Below are 23059 nucleotides of genomic sequence, written 5' to 3'. Positions count from 1 at the left end.
ACACACACACACACACACACACACACACACACACACACACACACACACACACACACACACCTATTTCTTACTATTTACCATTTTTTCTTATAATAACCTCATTATTATACTTCCATAACTGACTCCCACTCCTCCTTCCACAACCATAATTTAATTTTTGACAATATATCTGCCAAAACCCATTGCCCATAAACAAAATTTCATTCAGTTTTTCATTCCAAATAACCCATATTACATAACATAAATAATTAATTACCCTTCTCGCATGTTCTTTGTAGAGTATGGGAAGGTCCCCTATTGTCCTGGCTGTATTTCCCATAGTAATACAAATGCCACCTCAGGTCTCCCCTGAAAAAAGGCTTCTAAGCTAGCAGGACTAACCTGCTAAAATTATAAAAAACAAAGAAGAAAGTTGAAATTCAACGAACATTATTTGTGTATGCAATTTAGACTTTTGACACTGAGCATAACATGCTCACGCCTTCCATGTATCCAGAAGTTATACTACTACCCTCTGTTGTTGTTGTGTTTCGGCTTTTCCCGGTTAGGGGTCACCACAGCGGAACTCTGGTCCACTAATGATGGCCAGCTCGACGTTCAACCTTCAACAAAGGCACGCCCATTTACACATGCCTTTCGAACACCCACCCAACTGCGGGGAGGACATGCAGACTCCACACAAAAGGCACTCCAGTTAAGAATCGAACGGGAGAACCTCTTGCTGTGAGGCAACAACGCTACCGCTGCACCACCTCTACACTGCAAAAATTTGGATTTAAACAGAAAAGTATACTTCAGTATAAAAAAAAGATGTGCACGCTTTTGATACTATTATTAATAACTGCAAAGATAACAATGACACAAAACAAAAGTTATGCACTTTTATAACAATAAATCTCTGTTGTCTTCTTATGCATAGTTCAACCTGTGGGGTTATTGGAGCCAGCTCATATCAGACATTGGCCATTCCAGAGTCTTCAGCCTGAGAGCTTCGCCTCCTCTACCCACAATATTCTGCTCTCCTCTTCCTTCCTCAGACTGAGTTTGCCCCTGACAACCCCACCTAAAATAATATCAAATCTTGGTAACAATTTTATTTTCACATTTATTAACAGGGTTAGTCCAACTGAGTTTGCAAACAAACCCATTTTCAGTGGAGACCCGAGGGAAAAAGCCCCACCAAAAATAAGTAAAAATAAAGTGCCAATCTACAAATATTAAATAACAATCACAATAGAAAATAATTGTAAAAAAGAAAAGGTTATTAACTATTTGCATTGCATTGATAGTAAGCAACCCATTTTCAGTGGAGACCCAAGGGGAAGGAGCCTCAGCAAACATAAGCAAACATTAAAAATAACATGAACACAAAATTAATTATAAAGAGAAAAAAGAAAAAGTATGAACATTAAGGGTTGCACTGATAGCAGTGGTCTAAAATTTACAATATATGAGAGTAAAAACAAAAAGATAATCATTGTTCAAAAGAAGGACAATGTATAGACATTGATAGGAAGTGGGGGGGGGAGATAACTAGTGTGGAGAATGGGAGGGGGGAAGAGAAAGGAGGGGGATGTAGTAGTAGAGCTGAGGGTTTAGGAGGTTAGTTTAAGCAGAACTTACTAACAGAGAAAGAAAGATAGGATATGCAACAGGTTATACAGTAGGACAGACTAAGACTACGTTTGGTCAAGACAACAGCATCATTTCAAGTTTAGCAAGTGGGATTTAAGCTCCTTTTTAAAACAGGGAAAGGAAAGGTTAGATCTAATATGAAGAGGGAGTTTGTTGCAATTTAGTGAGAAAGAGTGTTTTTAAATTAGTTTGCCAATATTCCTTTTAGGTTTATAAACAGAGAAGATGCTGATCAGCACTCCAAAGAGGCCGGGGGGAGGGGAGTAGAGAGTAACATGGGAGGCGAGAGCAGAGCAGGCAGAGGGGTTGTTGAGTATGGAAAAGGTAGCGTGGAGTTGTGATTGTAGGAGAAGGTGCAGAAATTCCAGCCACTGAAGTTTGTTTAGTAAGAGGCAGTGATGTGAAGAGAGTGGTTGGTTTAGAATAAATCTGACAATTTTGTTGTATGTTTGTTCCAGTTTCTGCATTGAGGTAGTTTGAATATTGGGAAGGATGGGGGAAGCGTATAGAAGACTAGGTAAGAGAAATGCCTGCACAAGAGTGCATTTAGTGGCACTAGTGATGAATTCTTTGTTCCTATAAAGTAGTCCAAGTTTTTGGTGTTTTTTTTTTGATGGCCTGTTGTATGTGCAAATCAAATTTTAGTTGGTCATCAATTATTACCCCAAGGAGTCTGGTGTGTGAGGCAGAGGAGATAGTGGTGGCATCTAGGGAGAAAAGATAAAAGTTGGATTTAAGGTGAGAGAGTATCTGAGGTAGGAAGAGAAGGAGCTGAGGTTTCTTAGGGTTAAGGATTAGCCGATTATTTCTGAGCCATGTTTCAACAGAGATAAAGGAATTCTGTGTTAGTGTGTAGTCCAGAGGTAGTATTGGCGATAGATAAGAGAGTAGAGTCATCTGCATACTGTATTACAAATGAGAGACTGCAGGATGAATGTAGGTTGTTGATAAAAATGCTGAAAAGGAGCGGTCCAAGTATGGAGCCTTGGGGTACTCCTGTTTGAACAGCAAGGAAGGGTGAGAAAGCCTGCTGCCATCTAACAGATTGTTTTCTGCCAGTAAAGTAGGATTGGAACCAGCCAAGAGTAGAAGGAGAAGCTTTAGGCCTGAGAGTTTGTTAAGAAGGATGGGATGAGACAGTGTCAAAGGCTTTAGAGAGATCAAGGAAAAGACAGGAGATGAGAAGGTTATGGTCCCTAGCTTCTGTAACCTTTTGAGTAAATGATAGTAAGGCAGTCGAGGTACTGTGTTTAGGGCGGAAACCATGTTGCGAGGGGATGAGGAGATTTTTGTGAATGAGATAGGACAGTAGTTGAGTATGTATACATTTTTCAGGGATCTTAGAGAGCGGTGAGAAAACAGCGATTGGTCTAAAGTTAGAGGGTTCAACACAGCTGCCACCTGAGTGCAGAGGAGTGGTATAGAAGGATTTCCATATTTCTGGTACGGTATAATAAGAAAGGTAATAGGCAAAAGGGGTGACAGACAAGGATCTGTGCATAGCAGTTCATAAACCATGCTGCCACACAAATCAGGAACACTTAGTTAACAAATGAGACAATCTGGAGGAAGAGATAGTTGAACCAGATGGAAGAAAACACACATCTATTGTTACGGTAAGTACACAAATTTTATATCCGATGTTTTCTTCTCTGTCCAGCTCAAACCTGTAGGACACAGTTCTCAACCAGAGAAAATCCCAAAGAGGCCCTAAGAGAAAGTGTTCTGCAAAATGGTGGAACCAAACAAAGCTCTTGACCTAGACTGAACAAAAGTTTGCAAGGGGAGACAAAGGTATGAGTGCTAGATCAAGTAGCTGCAGCACAAACAGCATTATACAGGCCTGTGAGAAAAAGGCAGTAGAAGTAGTCACTGCTCTCATCAAATGACCTCTTGGCTTATATAGTAAGTACATTCCCTTCAAAGGGTACACAAACGAGATACAGCTGGAAAGCCATTTAATTAGGGTCACTTTGGAAACAGTCTTTCGAAGCCTTGACTTGGAAAAGGAAACAAATAATTGGCTAGACTTTATACAACTTTTACTTCTATCTAAATAGAACCTGACTTGTCTATGCACATACAAACAATGAAGCAAATATTCTCCCTTATCACTGAAATTTGGAAATAAGACTGACAAGTGAATGGGCTGGTTCAAAGTAGATTCCAAAGCGACCTTGGTCAAAAACAAAAAGGATTTGTCCTGAGAGTAACTCCGTCATTATGAAAAATCAAGGAAAGAGGAATGCAGCATAGTTCGTCGGTACATAGATGTTTACTAGGCTAATGACCACAAGGGCCCTTTTAAGCCTAGCCATGCATCCCAAATCTCTGACATGTTCTTCAAGCTCAGATACCCTTCTGGTGAAAGTAAAAGCCATGAGAAAGAGGGTCTTCCATGACAACAACTTTAAGGATACTGTAGCTGATAGTTCAAAGGGAAGTCCAGCAAGCACTTGTAGCATCAGAGAAATATCCCACAGAGATATGGAATTTCAATTAAGGAGACACAACAAAAAAGGTGCCCTTCAGGAAGCCTTTAAATAACTTAAGAGCCACGAAAGGCATATTATCCATGCTAATGGGGAAATAAATCGGAAATGACAGCCAACAGTACCTTAATGGTGGAATAATTCAAGCCGGAATACAAAGAACCAGCCAAAAAAAGTCCAGGATGGCATCCAAAGTGGCTGAAAAGGGATCTAAGCCTTTAGAAGAGGTCTAAAGAGAGAAAAGTTTCTTCTTACTAGTGCACACCTTCCTGGTGGAATGCTTCTGGGATGATGATAGAATAGGGCTAACTCTGTCAGAAAGATTTAGATTCTGGCCATCTTTTGAACTGCAGTAACCATGCGGTTATAGTTTGAGAAAGTGAAGGTTGGTAGAGGCAACCAAACAGGATGGGAAATCAAATCTGGGAACAGATCCAGCATCCAAGGCGGTTGATGTAGGTAAGGCCAAAAACTGGGGAACTAAACTTGCCAGGGATAGAACAGGGTAATGAGGACAACCGCAATGGGCTGCATTCGGAAGAAATTTGATTATCAATGACATCAGGGAGTAGGTATACAGGAGACTCTGGGACCAAGCATATAGAAGAGCATCCATTCATGACTGTCTCTCAGGAGGAAGCAAGGCATAAAAACTGCTGCACTTCGTGTTGGACAGGGAGGCAAAAAGATCACAGCAAGGCATAACTCTCAACTGTCCAGATTTTCGCCTTTTGCTTTTGGTCAGTTCCTCATAAAATTTGTGGTTTTCGTATTTTTGTGGCACATCATTGAGGAATAAATTCACTAAATAATAATAGGCATTTGTGTTTCGGGCTTCATATCATTCAGAAAATGCATGGTAACACAAGATCTTTTGATATATAAACTTGCTATGCTTATAAGAGCAATATTTAAGATGTGTCCCTATTTTTGGGGCTTTGTCCAGATTTTATGTGCTTGGAGGTTAACAAGTATGCAGCAGGGGGTACTCCAGAAGCTGAAAAACTGAGCTACTACCTTCAAATTCAGGGAACACTCATGAAACAGAAAGATGTGCCTGCTCAAATTGTCTGACAGAATTTTGGATTTCTCCAGGATGTGCATTGCAGTCAAATGCTGCTGAGAGTACATCACTCGTTGCCAGACCTCATGGCCTCTCAACAAATGTGATTGGAACAAGTTCCTCCTTGCTTGTTCAGATACCTCGAAACTCGACAAGGACCCCTCGAAATGCCCCCCCAACACACCCCAGAAGAGAGGCATCTGTCATGACCATGGCCTGGGGATAGAGAAGAACAAAGGTACACTCTGCTGTGGCCAGCAGTGACTCCAACCACCACAAAATATGGCAGCAACATATGTTCGTATGAAGTACTAAGAAGTCCATGGAATGTGTTAGATAAGACCAATGAGGTGATAAGAGTCCACTGTAACATTCTCATATTGAACCTTACTAGGGGAGATAGACAGATGGATACTGCCATATGCCCAAGGAGCTGTAGAACCTCAGCTGCCAAAGGTCTGATACCCTGAAGAATGTATGACGTTTGCTGGTGAAAAGAAGTTAATCTAGATAATGTAAGTTTGGCTATCTGACAGACTGTATCCAAATGTCAGCCTATAAATTCCACCACATGGACTGGCCCAGACTGCACTTTTCATGATTCACTGCAATGCCCAAGGACAGACCCAAATGGAGTGAGGAGTCTTGAGATTTGATGAAAGATACTTTCATGGAAGTGGTGAGGAGTCAATCATCTGGGTACAGAAAAGGCTGGAATTCCAGGCATTTGTGTTTCGGGCTTCAAGCCAGGTTGTCACTACTACCAAACATCTGGTGAACACCCAGGGAGCTGTGGTAAGACCAAAGGGCAAAGCCCAAAATTGGAAATGACTGGCCCCTAGCCAAAAGCACAAAAATCTCCTAGAATGTCTTGCTATCTTTATGTGATGGTGGGCATCCTTGAAATCTACCAAGCACATCCAATCGTCGTTCCTCAGGAGAGACAGAATGGATTGCATCATAAAAGATTTTATACAAAAAAAAAAAAAAAAAGAATGGACTGCATCGTGACCATATAGAACTTTGTTTGACAAAGCAGTTCAGTTTGCTGAGATCCAAAACTGGTCTGAAGTCTTTGTTCTTCTTTGGTACTAAAAGCAATGTGGAACAGACCAGGGATCCTCAATGGTCTGGTGGTACGTCTTGGATGACTTAGTTGTCTAGCAGCTTTTGGATTTTGACTGCTGCATCCCTTCTGTGATGCGATGGCACATGTGGAAGAGATTTTTGGGAATCCTTTGGAGTGTATAAAAAGGGAATTGTATAGCCTCTTTACACAATTCTCAACGCCCATGCATCTGAAGTAATGGCCTCCCAAGTTTATGGGTGGACAGCCAAGCCACCTCCAACTGTCTCCAGGGCTTGGCAGCAGGGTAACCCTACAGGTGCACTGAATAGGCATCCTTAGTTCTGTGAACCACCTCTGCTGTGTGGGCAATTTTAATTATGATTATCCCCCCACCCCCGATCACGGGAAGAATCTTCCCAGGACTGTCCTGAAAAGGCTGCTGTGGTTTATGAAAAAAGAGGTACTTTCCCCTTTTTGATTCCTGGAGTAGGACAGTTGAGCACTCTGAGGGCAAACAGAGTATTTTCATGCTGTTCACACCTGGATAATGGCTCTTTGACATTTGGGCCAAAAAGGGAAGAGCTTTCAAATAGAGCATTGATGAAGGCTGCCTTAAAACAATCTACAAAACTGCACAAATGCATTCAGGCATGGTGGCACATGGCAATGGCAGTGCCTACAGAGAAGATGTTCCATTAGCAGCATTAGACAACAGCCTCATGGAAGCATTTGTAATAGACTCCATTGTTGACAACTGAGCCTTCAAAGTCTTCCGTGTCCTCGCAGTCTGTGATGTCTCAACCACATTTGACACTCCAGACACCAGGTTCCACTGAAGTCTTGTCAGATGACCAAGGTAGTTGAGTGCATTGGCAAAGGTTGCTGAAGCGTACTGCACTTTTCCATATAGTCCAGTGCCACAAGCTCCCTGTTGGGTGGATGGACAGACTATCTTCTGGGATATCCTTTTTAAGGCATCCACAACCATAATAATTTCAACTGCTGGTCTTTGTCACTAGTTGGGGCTAAAATTATCTGGTTTCCTACAGATTGGTTCTACCATATTAGGTTCCCTCCAAGCCTTCCATGACACCAGGTGTATAAAGGCATCTGGAAGAGGGACCACCTTGGATATGGATGGGCCCAAATCAAAGGCCTCCAGAAACACCAACTCCTCCTGGGAAGGGGCTTCAGTGGTCCATCCTCTATGCTGTTTCAATAATTCCATAAGATAATTGAAAAAGGCGTATTGTGGGTGGATATTAGGAAGCCCTCCTTTTCATCAAGGTTAGTGTCGTCAGTGAGAGATTCATCAGAAGGACTCCATGTGCCTCCTCTTACACTTACTCTTACTGTGACCCCCCCCCCCACTGATCAATGAGTCAGGAAGAGACACTGTCGATAAGCATCTGCAGACCCAGAAGCATGTGAAAAAGTATGACTTAGTGCTGCTGCTGCCAACAGTCCCCACTCACAGCAGGAGAAGATCCTATTTACAGCATTAAAAAACAAAGTTGGACAATCAGACCCAGTACTCTTGGATTAAAGGACCTGATGGAAGTGTCAGTACCTGGTGCTGATCTGACCAGCTCCAATGCTGAGATCAGAGATGAACAGTCTTGAAGCTCTTAGGTGCAGGGATGAATTCTAAAACCAGTAGAGTTAACCCTGACCCCAGAGCTGTGGACCTGAACCCTCAGCTCCAACGCACACTCTACTCCAACAATGCTGGAATTGAGAAGACCAAATAAGGAGTTAGTACCTGAAGACACCAGGCAGTCTAAACCCACAGCCAAAGGGATTGAGGGAGAAAAATCAACATTTGGAGACAAAACCTCAGACAATGAGGCCAAGGAGGCTGGAAGGATTCCTCATTGTAGCTGGGCCTGCAAAAAGGCTCTCATCAGCTGTTCCAAGTCTGATGGCTTCATTCTCCCAAATGATGTGATGAACCATGCAGAAGATGCCAGTGACAGTGGCTTGAAAAGCTTCCTTCATGGGGCCAAATCCAAGGAACATATCCAAAAAAGGGATCGGGGGAGTGAAGACTTTGGGAAGAATTCTGCAAGCTTAATGGGGGGGGGGGGGGCTATGTTACCTGCATACCAAAGCTAAACAGTCCTTCTCTAGTCCATTATTATAGGCTAAGAAAGACAAAGAAAGGTGGAGAAAAGAGGGTAAAAGGAGATTTTAAAATGATGAATATGTAGGAAGAAATAAGAGAGAAATAATGGTAGGCATTAACAGCAGTAAGAGAAAAAGTGAGTGTATAGTAGTTGCAAGGAGAAATGAGTATAGAACAGAGACAGTGTAAGAGAAAGATGGTGTTGTTAAGGGTAAATCTATACTATACAATTTAACTGACTTCTGTGAATGGGTATTACTAGCTTTAGCTGAAGGACTGTTTAGTGATGTCATCTATTTGACATGATGAAAGCATTTAATTCCCTGTCACCTTCAACTAACTTAACAATGTCAAATATCAGCCCCTACATCACGAAGGATATAGCTGTCACACTGGGTCAGAACAACAGATTTAAGTTTTAGTAGTAATAAGTGTGTAATGTACTTTAAAAAGTCAACTATTTTTCATTCAATATATTTGAATAACACAAGCTTAAAGAAAGGCAGCTTCTTTAAAGACCTTAGTGTAACCATTAAGTAAAAACTTTACATTGTTAAACAGGTTGATACTGTTTGTACTCAAACCGTGTAACAACTTGGTATTTTGATGAAAAATCTTACTATAGGAGACTTGGATCGCTTATCAGAATTATATACAACTTACATTAAAGCTATACTTGAATATAAAAAAAGAAAAGTTATGCACGCATCATAAAGTTCCATCTGTGTTGCCCATTTCATTCTTCCTCAACTGCTGGGTTCAAATCTGATCCTTGGATCTGACTTGGCCGCTTCTTCTGCATCGTAGAAAACGTGAAATCACGAGCTACTCCCTTTACCCATAATGCCCTACTTACCTAACAAACCTCAGATCTAGTTTGCTGCCCATAGACCTACACAGCCGTGGAGAAAGGGAGAAGAGAAACTGGGGCTCAAACAGGGAACAGAGGTGCCTCCAATACCTTTTGATCTTTCCAGGAGTAAAGCAAGGAGGGGGTTGGTGGGTGGCAAGTTGAGGAAAAATGAAAACAGACAAAAACACACAACACAGATGGAAGTTATGGTGAGTATATAACTTTTTTTATCTGATGTTCTCATTTTCATTTATTCCTCAACTGTTGGAGCAGAGTCCTCAGCTACCTAAATCCCAGGAGGACTCTAAGGAAGGATATTCCTGAGCACAGCTGAGCCAAGGGCCACTCTCCCCTATAAACCAGATCCAATCTGTAATAAGCAACAAAGGTATGAGGATTAGCCCAGGTTGGAGCTGCAAAAATTTCATTCAAGGAAGTTCTTGATAAAAAGGCTGAGAAAATCATCACAGACCTCATGCAATGGGCTTTTGATAGTTCTGGTAAAGACAAAACCGCATTTTCATAAACAAAGGTAATACAATCAGTCAACAATTTGGCCAAATTCACTTCAGAAACCGGTTTGCCTAATTTTGAATCAGAAAAGGAAACAAATAATTGTTTGGATTTCTTCAAATCTTTGGTTCTATGAAGGTAGAAATGTAACTGTCTACAGACATTAAAATGGTGTAACATCTACTTGATGTGCATGAAAGCCCATATGAATGAATCAGACAATGAGACGAGTTTGCCGAAACTGCAGAAAACTGAAAAAGATGAATCTCATAAAAGCGAAAACAAGTTATTTACCTGTAACATAGTGTGACCTCATAGTTAGTATATTTACTTTGCAGGGGTGTGGGGAGTTGACCCCCCCAAATGGGGGTGCAGGGGAGCTTTCCCACCTGCAAAAAATTAAGGAAGAAATATATTTGCAGTATTTTCCACATCACAACTTGTACGTTCCAACTATTAATCACTTAGGTTACAGCAACTTACGCTTAAACCAGCATGCGAGGTTTGTTTTAATAAATAACCATAGTGTAGTAATTGAACAGCCTGGATGCACTTAGGTTTTGTTTTAATGGTGGCTGTTCTCAGTCACCTAAGAAAAAAAATGCTGCACCGTTATTTTCTGTTTCACTTTAGATTGGGTAATAGAAATGAGAGCATATGTTTAGAACTGTTTTAGGTGTAGCAATAGTTTTAATAATATAATATTTTTAAACAAATGAGAGAATTCAGTTATGTTTCTTTAAGTTCAAAAAGGATTATAGAAAAGGTCAGGTCTGAGACATTGTGATTATGGTTTAGGGTGCGTTATTTTAAAACTTAAGCATAACAGAAGGCTTTTGAAATCATGATAGCTTGTTGGAGTGGTAGGAGACATCCGGGGAGCACTTTTCGATTATGAAATTCGGCTTTATGCAGTTTTATTATGGTCGTCTCTGTGTTGTCTGATTCGTTCATGTGGGTTTTCATTCATATGAAGTAGACCACATATATTCTCCTTTGTTTGAAAAGCTTGGAAAGAAGACTGGGAGGTTGATAACTTGATAAATATTGGATTCTGACACCACCTTGGGTAAAAAGGAAAGATTGGTCCATAAAGAAACTCTATCCTTTTGAAAGGTTAAATAACAAGGTTTAGAAAACAGAGGCTGAAGTTCAGACACTCTTCTGGTAGAAGTTACAGCAAAGTAGAAAAACAAGTTTTCCTGGTCAAAACTTTTGGATCAGACTTAGCTAATGGTTCAAAGGGGGGTTGGACCAAGTCCTGAAGAACAATATTTAAAGGAGGCCAAAGTAAATAGGTTCCTCTGAAAAAGGCTTTGCAAAGCTTGCAGGAAGCTAAGGTAGAGTTGTATACTCCTATATGAAAGTTGGAAATGGTTGCTAATTGTACTCTGACAGTTGAGAAGCTAGCCACCACATTAAAAATTGTAGTTAAAAACTCAAGAACCTTAGAAATCGAAGCTGAAAAGGGATCTAAGTTCTTTTTGTGTGCCCAAAAAACAAATCTTTTCCATTTACTTTTGTAAAATTTTCTAGTGGAAGCTTTGTGGGAGAATAACAGAAAGTGACAGACAGGGGAGGAGAGCCTGGGCTGTCTAGCAATCAATTGAACTGGAGAAACCATGTGGTCAACTTGAGGCCCAAACTGACTGGATGAATCATGCCTGTTGGGTGAGACAAAGTCTGGAGCTGGATCCAGAATCCAGTGAGGGTATAGAAGAGGCCAAAGGAAGGGAAACCAGATCTGACAAGGCCAGTTTTGGGCAATGAGGATAACTGTGCTCTTCAATCGAGATGCTTTCTGGACAAATTTGGGAACGGGAAGTAATGGATGATAGGCATAAAGAAGACCAGAGGACAAATTGTGCAGTAAACATTCCTCAGTTACTCCCCTAATGGGGGCCATCAGGGTAAAGAAGTTGCTGCACTTGTTGCTGAGAAGTGATGTGAAAAGGTCGCAGCAAGGTTGACCCCATCAATGGAAAATCATTTCCGCCTCATTTATGTTGAGAGACCACTCGTGAGACATCAGAATAGGCCTGCTTAACTTACCTGCAATCACGCTGGACTTCCCTGGGATGTGCGTTGCTATCAGAAAGCGACTGAATGAGATCACCCACCGCCATACTCTCATAGCTTCTCAACAAAGAGGGCAAGATCTCATTCTCCCTTGTTTGCTGATATACCAGACCACCGAGATTGTCAGTCTGTATTGCAACAGTCCCGGCTGGGAGAGTGTCTTGGAAGGCTTGGACCACTAGGAGGACAGCTCTCATCTCCAGGACATTGATATGCATGTTGGCCTCTTCTGGGTACCATGTGCCTTGGGCTGCCTTTCCTAAGAAGTGCTCTCCCATCCAATTCTTACAAACTTGCTTTAGTTTGGCTTGAAGAACCCTGCCAACTGTACAAGAGAGATTGCCACTGATGTGGACCCCAATGCTCAAACTGGCTGAAAGAGAAGAACTCTGATCTTTTTGATCTGGAACTGAATGGTTATAATCCGAAACAGAGGAAGAAAAGCTATTTGAGTGACTGTATTGAAGAGCATACCAATGAATACCAGAGTTTGAGTTGGAGCGAGTTGAGATTTGTTGTAATTGACAGATATCCCCAGACGAGAGCACAGCTGGAGTAAATACTCCCATGCTTGAATTAGTTGATGCCTGGTTGGAGTGGTCAGGAGCCAGTCGTCCAGATATGGAAACACTCAGAATCCTTGCTTTTTCAAATGAGCTGCAACTACTGCCATGCACTTGGTAAACACCCTGGGGGCTGTGGTGAGACCAAACAGCAGTGTTCTGGATTGGTAATGACTGGCTCCCAGGATCTGAAACTGTGTGTGTTAAACAGATTGATTTAGTTTGCTCAGATCCTGTCTTTTTTGGCACTAAAAAGAATCTTGAATAAGTTCTGGACTCTCTATGGTCTGGGATGACTCTTTTTTTCTAACAGCTTGTTTATTTCTAGTGCTGCTGCTTCCCTCTGACTGGGTGGAACACATTGGGTATTTTGTTTGGTACTAGCAGGGGTGGATGGGAAAATGGTATTATATAACCTCTGGATATTATCCTCTGCACCCATGAATCTTTTGTAATTTCTAGCCAGGCTGTCTGGTGCAGGGACAGATGACCCCCGACTGCCTCCACAGATGGACAGTCAGGCCTCGTTTCAGAAACGCTTACAGGATCTGTCAGAGAAAGTATCCTTGGATGTCTGAATGCAGGCCACCTCTGCCACGGGGGTGGCATCTTCCATTTGAGCTCCTCCCTCTGCCCCCGGTGAAACTATCCCCAAGTTAATCTTGAACCCCATTTTCCATCCACCTTATTATTTCCTAGAAAAGGTCCGTTGAGGAGTCAAAAAGTGTACGCCCCAGCAGACAAGTTATTTTTTTGCCCCTTCCTGCTCACGCTTAGAGAGTGTGATTTTCACTTTGGGGTCGAACAAGGAGGTTCTGTCAAAAGGAGCACTGACAAAAGAAGATTTGAAGGGTTCCATAAAATCACGTAAGTGCATCCAGGCATGTCTTCTAATGGAAATGCTTGAATCTGCTGTCCATGAGTTGCCTTCAACCACATGGAAGATGAGCCATAAAGATGAGTTTGAAATCGACTAGAGGGAAGCAAACTGCAAGGAAACAGTACTCTCTACCTTGCAGGATATGGTCCTAGAGAGGGATCTGGAAAGTTCTTTCATCAAATCCCTTTGAAGTCTTGTGAAATGTGTTGCTTAAGGACAAATGTTGCTGAAGCATAGACATGTTTCCCAAACCTGTCCAGCATCCTAGTTAGGGGGATGGGTAGAGGAACTTTGCTCTACCAATTCCTTTCTAATGGCAGCTGCTATGATCATGGCATCAATGGGTACTCATTTACTCTAGTGTCATCTATCTTTAGGTGGTGCCAGGATCCTTTCTGGTTCTCTTGGGCAATGGCTCAGTTGTGTCTGGTTCCTTCCATGTACGTTGACAGACTAAATCTATGAGCTCACTGGTGGGGCAGAGTCCCCAGTATGTAGACAGGCCAGCCCTGAAGCCCTCCAGAAACACTGACTCCTCTTGGGAAGGGTTACTGTGAACCAACTACCTCTTTGTTTTAGGAGTTCTAAGATGTCTCCAAACGAAATCATCGGGTGGTGATCTGGGGGGGACCCTTCCCCTTTATCAGTGTCCTCAGTGACAGACTCTTGTGGAGAGTCTAAGTGCCTCCTTTTGCACTTCTTCTTCCGGGGGGCCTCCTTGGTGGGGGTGCTTCAAGGAGGTATCAGAAGAGATAATGATACCCTGCTGAGTGGCCTGGACACTGGTTCAGGCTGGCTGTCCCACTGGAATGAATGACTGTGGCTCTGGACGCAAAACTGACTAGGACCGGGAAGTCAGAGCTGCGGAGGGTAGGGAAGTTTGAACTCTAGGTATAGAGAAGGCTCTCTCCACTACCGCAAAAACAGAGTGCCTGGGAGAAGCAAAAACCAACTGATCCAATAAGGCAGGCTTATGGATTGTTGGCCCCAGCTGTTCCACAGGCAAACCACCCGAGGAGGAAGTCGGAGCCGAGCTATCTAGCCCCGATGCTCAGAGGGGAAGAGATGGCTCCAATATCTCTGGAGTTGCCTCTAACAACCTGGAGCCAGCAACAATGCTTTTGCTCCAAAAGTAGTCCGGCCCCAATGTACTCATGGCTGGACAGCTCAGAGACACCATCAGAGTCAAAGATACAAAAACATTTGGATCCAATGGCTCTGAAACCAAAGCATGGGCCACAGAAGGAACTAAGAGCAGAGGAGGAGTAGTACTAATAAGGGTCTCCGGACCCGATGAAGTAGGAGCAGAAAGGACTCTCATTTCTATTTGTATCCTGATGAACTTCCTCAGCATCCTGTCCACATCTGCCTCAGATAAACTCCTGGAAGACCAAAGGGATGAAGCCGTGGACAAGGGTCTTGAGTGGTGATGGGGAGACTGCTCAAGAAAAGGCAACAGGAGCAGAGAGATAATAGTCTCCAACAGTGGAGCTGATAATTGGCTCAGACAGTAGTTGAGGAAAATGGGTCCGAGCTGATTTGTTGGATCTTGACCTTGGATCCAATGCACTTGGATTTGACTTTTTTGTTTGAAACGGGCGGCTCCAAGGATGGAACCGAAGTTGAAGATGGTGTGTGTTCTGGATACCTCTTATGAGATTCCTTAGAAAGGGAATATCTCTTTTTCTCCAGTCGCTTGGGGGTTTGAGCCCCCACAGCTATTGGTGAAGATTTTGAAGGCAGCATGCCCCTAAGGATTAATTTGTTTTTCTAGTCAATTAGAGTTCAGGAGTTTAATCCCTTGCAAATGTCACAATCTGAACCTAAATGACTAAATCCTAGACAGTAGATGAATTTGGAATGTGTATCAGAGTTTGGTATTTTGTGGCCGCATGCTACATATTTTTTAAAATCTGTAGGTTTATCTGACATGTTTAAGAATAGCAGACAGAAATTAAGTTTCTTTTTTTTAAACAGTTAAAAGGGAAAAGTAAGAGAAACTACCAAATATGGTAAAAAAAAAAAAAAAAAAAAGAAGTACCGTTAAGTACAAAAAGGAGAATACTAACTATGGTAATATAAATACTGTAAGAGTACAGAAAAAATCAAAAGCTAACAGGGCGAGAAAAAGGGTTAAGCAGATATAAAAGTATAACAAGGGATAACAATAGCTAAACTCATATTTTAAAAAGCCACACTCAAAAGTTTGCAAAATACATCCAAACGTTATAGCAGCAAACATGAGCTGAGACATGTTAGGTGACTAGGCATTGTGGGTGAAGGGAGGAGCTCAGGAGTTCAAGTGTTCTATGCTCTGGAAGAAGGGGCCAAGTCAGACCCAAGGATCAGATAAGAACCCAACAGTTGAGGAATGAATGAAAATGACAACATCAGATCAGTAGTTTGTGTGTGTATAGCAAGAGTCACTTAAATCCACTGAAAAGGTACAAAAATACTAAGAAAACACTTTGCCCTTCTAATTTTTGCTGTCTTGACAGATGTAAAAAAAAAATAAAGCTTTACACTTTCCATTACTGATATCTACAAGTTAAACTAATAATGGCACATAAAATGTATTAGGATCAATTATTACAAGTTACTTTACACATAGAAAGAAATACTGGTTCAGTTTCTCTTCATAATAGCAGTTACAACCTCTGTACAAAAACGCAGAATTGGAAAGAGATAAAAATACCTAACAGATTACCAGTTCTTTAGGACAAACTAACTTCCAAAATTATAAAATCAATAATATGAATATTTTTTAAAAAATAAATTAGATCTTTGGTTTGGCAACAAGGTTTATGATCCAGATTTAGTGGAAACATCGTTTTTCAATGGTCCTTATAGACCCAAAACATGGCTTCCCAAATGTATGAAACTTATATGATTCATATTCAGAAGCAGCAGAGATTGAGAGATTAGAGATGATAATTAAGCACTAGCCTGTGAGGGAACTCTGGGGGAAATATTGCAGAAGTAAGTACACATAATGATACAAAGAAGGAGGATGATAAAAACAAATAAATGGTAGACAGTAATTAAGATAACCCAAAAACATACAAAACAAGGAACAGAGAGAGAGAGAGAGAAACAAAAGTGTCAGAAACAACAACGCAGTGGGAAAACAAATATTGCAGTTGCTTACAATAAAAGGAACTTACAAAGCTTAGGAGCATGCAGCAAATAGATATAACTCAGCTGAGGCAGATACTGTGGATATACAATAAGGGCCAGAGAAATGCTCTAGGTCCTGTGGAATGCTGAAATACTTTACATCTTGTACAATATAAACAAAACTTGTGCATCACAACTGAAAATAATTGTACCACCACCTGAGTCAACCACAAAAAAGCTGCCCGCTGCTAGACAAGTATGCCAAAACACCACAATGCACTTTTTATGCAGCAGTTTAGTGTTAAAATATAACAGCTTGATTTCAGATTGCTGAAAGAATATTCTGTGTAAGTAGCTTTACCTGTAGCTGCAACTGTTGTTGCTGTAATTTTTCGAGATGCTCTATTCTCTGTTCAATGACACTGTTTAGTTGCTTTTCTAATTCAAAGACCCTTTCGCGGTGATGAGGCCAACCAGTCTCCTGGACTTGGACATGTGCTTGCTGTTCAGCAACATTTTGCATTTGTCGGTCAGTCTCTTGTAGTTTGGTAACTAATTCTGCAACCGAGGCAATCTTGGCTTCTAAATCATTATGAACCTACAACACAATGTTTTACAAGTGTAATTTCCATAATGTTTACAGGCAGTGTTATCTTCAAAATGGCAAAATTGCAAATTAACCTTATTACAGTTTTAAAAAAGCAAATTTCTTTAAAATAACTTACTTAAACTGTTCAGTTTATCAAGCAAAGAAGTCAAGCTTTTATTCACAAAGCATCTTTCTTAAAGTTGCTTCTCAAACAACCAGAAGCAATGATACGAATGCTGTACTGTGTATAATTCTCTGATGAAAATGTTTTGCCAGTGTTACACAGTCTTACACAAATAAATGAAGCTGAAATACTTGAAATACAACAAAAAACAGAAAATTTGAACAAAAAAATAATATCAAATACATGACACTTTTATGACTTGAAGTAAGGCAGAGCATGCTGAACACCTCCTCCAAAAAAGAAAATGTCCTGGACTATATTATTCATGAAGGAAACACTTCCAAGCACTTAATTTGAATCTTCAACTTTACTGTAGAAATTTGATTTAGTTAACTACAGGTCAAATGTCTGAAACACAGAAATACATAAATGTCACTCTAGCAAAATTACATTAACAGGCAGACTGATAGTGTAGGACCAGGACTGTTACCCTGCTTATGTTTTATATTTATATATTTGTCTCATAAAACAACAGTAAAATTTTATGCAAGCACTTTTATAATGTACGTCTTACTTTAGCATTAAACTAAAAAAAAAAAAAATAGTAAAAGTGAAAATCAAATACTGGTCTGAAAGCATGACAATGTTTTACAAATCACATGCAGCAAGCCTGAGGCTTAGCAAAGACACAACCAATTTAAGTCTTCTTACTCTCAACACTGTATATCTACTGACCAACTGATCGGTCTTTCAGAATCTTCAGGTAACTTCATTTATGTGCACATGGTGAAGCTAAAAAGGAAATGATCAAATTTGACAGAAGTGACACAGATATGAGGGGGACAAAGACCCATTTGTAGTGCTGTTGAACTTGGTTGTGAGGCGTGCTTAATTTACTTGAGAGTATAATTTGTAGCTATGCATCTGTTTAGATACAGTGGGATTCCTGAAATCTTTTATCCAGGATTCCATCAATTTAGCTTTGCTTTATGACCTTCAGTCTGCTCTACCAGTCTGTCTACCACATATGTTCATTCCTAATATAAGAAATCATTCTAAGGAATACAAGACTGCGGTGGTGGTGCTGCGGTAGCGTTGTCGCCTCACAGTAAGTAACGTTGTCTTGTTCGATTCTCAGCTAGAGTGTCTTCTGTGTGGAGACATGCATGAATGGGCGTACCTTCGTTGAAGGTTGTGCGTCAGGGCCGGCAGCTCCGCACGTAAAAATATAATGCCAATCATTAGCGGACCGAAGTTCCGCTGTGGCGACCCCTAACCGGGAAAAAGCCAAAAGACACAACATTCTACGGAATACAAGATTATGGAGAAAGGATAGTGTAGTTAAAATGTAGTAACTACTAGGTAAGGTCAAAGAAAGGGGAACCAAACTTGTCGGGGCCAGAATGGGGTTATGAGAATCACCTTGCATCTCAACCGAAGAGCTTTCTTTAGAAATGGTGGGATTAGAGGAATGGGAGGATACACGTAGAGAAGTCCTGTGGGCCAATCGTGGATCAGAGCATCCCTCGGTGACTCCTCCTGCGGGGGAAGTAGGGTGAAGTAGCTGCTGCACTTGGTGTTTGATGGGGAGGCGAAAAGATCGCAGCAAGTCTGGCCCCAGTGGCTGAAGATTACAGACGCCACCCTCGGGGTTGAGGGACCACTCGTGGGGCATGAAAATGCATCTGCTTAGTTTGTCTGCAATCACGTTGGAGCTCCCCGGGATATGCGATGCTATCAGAAAGCGGTTGGAAGCTATCGCCCACTGGAAGATTCTCATGGCTTCTCAACAAAGGGGGTAGGACTTGGTTCCTCCTTGCTTGATGATGTACCAGACCACTGATATATTGTCTGACTAGATTGCAATTATCCCAGAGGGGAGAGCCGCATGGAATGCCTGCAACGCTAACAGCACGGCCCTCAGTTCTAGCACATTGATATGCAGTTAGGCCTCCGAGGTGACCATGTGCCTTGGACAGTCTTTCCCCGAAAATGGCTCCCCCACGCGATCAGGGAAGCATCCGTGGTCCCAATGGCTGTGGGCTGGGAGGGTTAAAAAGGTCGGCGCCAAAGATCTTCGTCTGGCCTCATCCACCAAAGCAGCTCCTATTTGCAGGAGTTGATTATTCGAATCTTGCAATCCAGGGGATGACAGTTTGGGAACCATTGACACAGAAGGAGCCATTGCAGAATTTGCGTATGTAGCTTTGCTAGAAGCACTATTGAAATTGAAGCAGCCATAGAATCCAGAGCTTGAAGAACTTGTTTTGCAGGGACTGACAAAAATGAAAAATGTGAAAGAATCACTCGGATTTGAAGCCTCAATCGGTGGAGTCTGTGAAGAGGGAGTGATACCAGACAGGACTGAGTACTGAACATTGCTCCAATGAACTCTATTTGTTGTGTAGGGATAAGATTTGATTTCTCCCAATGTGTTATTCCCAACAATTTTGCCAGAGAGAGAGTATGGTGTAGGGCAGTTACCAAAAGATGCTTGGTGGAGGCGATGAGGAGCCAGTCATCTAGATATGGAAACACCTGGAATCCTTTTAGTCTCAAGTGAGCTGTTACCACTGCCATGCCACTTCATGAACACTCTGGGTGCTGTAGAGAGGCCGAACGGCAGGGCATGGAATTGGTAATGACTGGCTCCCAGCTGGAAGCAAAGCAGAATCCTGGAGCATTTGTCCGTCTTGATGTGGTAATACGTGTCCTGGAGACTAAAGAGCATATCCAGTCACCTTCTCTTAAAAAGGGAAGGATGGACTGAACCGTGACCATCCGGAATTTGGTTTGGGTGACAGACTTGTTTAAGCTGATGAGATCCAAAATGGGTTTCCAGTCACCTGTCTTTTTTGGCACCAAAAAGAATCTCGAGTAAAATCTGGATCCACGCTGGTCTGGTGGGACTGGTTGGATGACTCTTTTTTTGAGACAGCTTTATAATCTTTGAAGCTGCTGCTTCCCTTTGACTGGGCGGAACGTCGGGAAGTTTTCTTGGAAATTTGGTTGGCAAGAAAGGGGAATGGTGTAACCTCTGGTGATAATGTTCTGCATCCAACAATCGGTGGTGAAAGAGTGCCAGGCAACTTGATGCAGAGATAAATGACCCCTGACTGCTTCCAGAGGTAAGCAACTGGGCCACCTCTCAGGAGCGCTGATAAGGCTGTCCAGAGAAATAGTCCCTGGAGCCTTGGTTGTGAGGACCGCCTCTGCCTCTATAGGGGCACCTTCCAGAATTGTTACCCCTTCTGCCTCTGGGATTATCATCACCACGTGTGGCACGGAAAGGACCCTGAAATTTTTTATGCTACATTTTCCCACTCCTCTGATTCCTGGAGAAGGTACGTTGAGGGTTGCAAAACCATAGCCTTAAGGCAGACAGGGTTTTTTCGACTTGCTCGCACCTGACTAGCGTGTCCTTCACTTTGGAGCCAAAGAAGGATGAAGCGTCGATGGGAGCATTCAGAAAGGAAGACTTGAAGGGATCTGCGAGGTCACAGATGCGTATCCAAGCCTGACGTCTCATAATGCACGAACACGCTGCTCTAGCCACCCCTTCAGCCGCGTGTGAGAGCAACCTCATGGACGAGTTGGACATGGATTCCAGGGATGCTAGCTGCCAGGCGACCTTGTCCCTGTCAGACAACTGTCCTGTGAGTATCCCAGAGAGTTCGGAAATCAAGTCCCTCTGAAGCCTCGTAAAATGTGCCAAATAATTCAGGGACTGTATTGCAAAGGTCCCTGATGCAAAAACAAGCTTCCCAAGTCTGTCCACCGCCCGGGACTCCCTGTTGGGCGGGTGAACAGTGGGACTTTCCTCAGACAAGTCCTTTTTCGTGGCCACTGCCATGACCGTAGCATCAACTGGTAACCCATTAGACCAGTGCGGATTCTCAACAGGAGGGGACAGAATTTTGTCTGGTCTCCGGGGGATCGCCTCAATGGAATCAGGGTTCTTCCACACACACACACACACACTGCATGACGAGCTCGTCGGCAGATGGGTTCACCCAAGATGTAGACGGCCGGGTACGAAAAGCCTGCAGGAACACGGACTCCTCAGATGAAGGGTTGGAGGGCTTCCAGTCACCTCTCTGTTTTAACATTTCCAGGATGTCTCCGAAGGAGACATCATCAGGAGGTGACCGTGGGGACCCTTCACCATCATCGTAATCCGTGTCTTCCATTAAGGACTCCTCAGGCGAGTCCACGTGCTTCCTCTTGTACGTCTTCTGTCGAGGGGGCTCCTCAGTAGGGGTCTCTGAGAAGGACCCGGAAGATTGAGTACCCTGAAAAGGGGTGTCTTGCAGCTTCTCTGCCCAGTGTCCCGGGGGGGTGGGCCCTGACAGCTGCAGCTCGGGGGTCAAAAACGGGGGTTCCGACACCATAGGAGTGCTACCAGAAGCAAGAGTCCTCTCCATCGCGCGGAAGGCAGGCCCGCTCAAAGAGGGATGGGAGCCTGGGACCGGGTTCACACCCCACTTCGACGAACCAGCCCCTACTGGTGGAGCCTAAAGCAAGATTGGCACGGACGAAGCCATCGGCGCTGAGGAGGGAACTGAGGAGAAAGTCAGCACGTACCCTGGGCCAACACGCCCGTCCCCCAATCCCCAGATGGAGGAAGGACCAGTTAGGCAGGAACCGAAGACCAAAGGGACAAACTCGGAGCCGGAGTGAGGTGTACCATAGGCACCAAGGTGGGTTCCAGAAAGGATGTCAGAACAGAAGGCTTCAGAACAGAGATGGTCGAAGGAGGAGTGTAAGATGGAGTCCATGGATAAAGCAACCCAAGTCCAGCAGGTGGATGGGTTTTAGAGAGTGATGGAATCCCCCTGGCTACCAACAGCTGGTCCACAAGACACACCACATCGTGTTCAGAAAGACTCCTGATGGATCTAGTGGATACTCCAGACAGGCAATCAGGACGTTTGAGAAATGGGCTATATGCTTGGCCCAGAAACGGATCTACTGAGGGAGAGTATCTGGACCATGATGCAAGGTCTGCCAACACCGAAGTCTGGTCAGTACAATGGTCAGAGCCGAAGTGGCACTCGGAGCCAAAATGGTCGGTTCCAAAATGGAAACTGAAGTCGAAGGAGTGCACTGAGCCGAAGTAGCTACAGGTGCCGAACTCAAAATAGGCATAGTAAGATCAATGATCGGTGCCGGAGGCAGGGTATGTGCCAATACAGGCATCGGTATAGAAGGTTTTGAAATGGTCGGAGCCAAAGAGGCAGATTTATGCTCCGATGATAACTTGGGGACCTTAGATTTCCCAGGTTTGCTCTAATCACCCAATGGTGAAGAAGGAACAGAATGGGATCTCTTTTGTCCTTAGGAGGGGTTGAGACCTCCATTGCAGAAATGACCTCTGAGAAGGGAGACTTGAGTAACCCCTTCAGAATAAGTTTATTTTTGTACTCATTAAGAGTGCATTGGCTGAAACATTGCCAAATATCACATGGAGGCTGCACCGAAAGGTGGGCCACTCCCAAACAGTATACACAGTCATCATGCAAGTCACTGCTAGCTAACTTGCACTTACAAGAAGTATAATGCATAAAGCCAGAGGCACCCTTATTATCAGACATTTTAATAGAAAGGAAACCACAACTAACTGTATAATCCAACAATAATGAAGTCACCCAGTTCAAAAATCACCAAAAAATCACAAGAAAAATACCAATATTACAACACACTGTATAACAGAAGAAAGGGAAACACCTGAATAGAGATAAAAGCTAACAGGTTAAGGAAGAGAAAGCAATACCAGCTATGGTACTGAAGAAATACCACAAGGGTAAAGGAAAAGGCTGTACCAAAAAGAGTACTTATGTTTACCAATGGTAACAAAGGGTAGAGTGGAGAATATACGGTTAGATCAAAGAAAAGACACCAGAAATACTAAAGGTTGAGTAAAATATGAAGATATCCAAAAACTTTTACAGAAATAT

At 42.8% G+C, this 23059-nt stretch overlaps 1 protein-coding gene across 1 annotated transcript in view; it reads right to left on the bottom strand.

Annotated features, from left to right (window-relative positions):
* KIAA0586 (KIAA0586 ortholog) overlaps positions 1 to 23059 on the bottom strand; it is a 4394667-nt gene that overhangs the window by 4024501 nt on the left and 347107 nt on the right. The window contains exon 4 of the mRNA XM_044074450.1: positions 16751 to 16987. Coding sequence (XP_043930385.1) covers positions 16751 to 16987 — 237 coding nt within the window. The remainder of the gene's footprint in view (positions 1 to 16750; positions 16988 to 23059) is intronic.

The sequence above is a fragment of the Protopterus annectens genome, chromosome 6.part0 (genome assembly GCF_019279795.1).
Source record: "Protopterus annectens isolate FY-2018-M chromosome 6.part0, PAN1.0, whole genome shotgun sequence".
NCBI classification, from domain to species: domain Eukaryota; kingdom Metazoa; phylum Chordata; order Ceratodontiformes; family Protopteridae; genus Protopterus; species Protopterus annectens.
The sequence above is the reverse complement of the archived record's forward strand: the minus strand, read 5'-3'. Positions and strand labels throughout refer to the sequence as shown.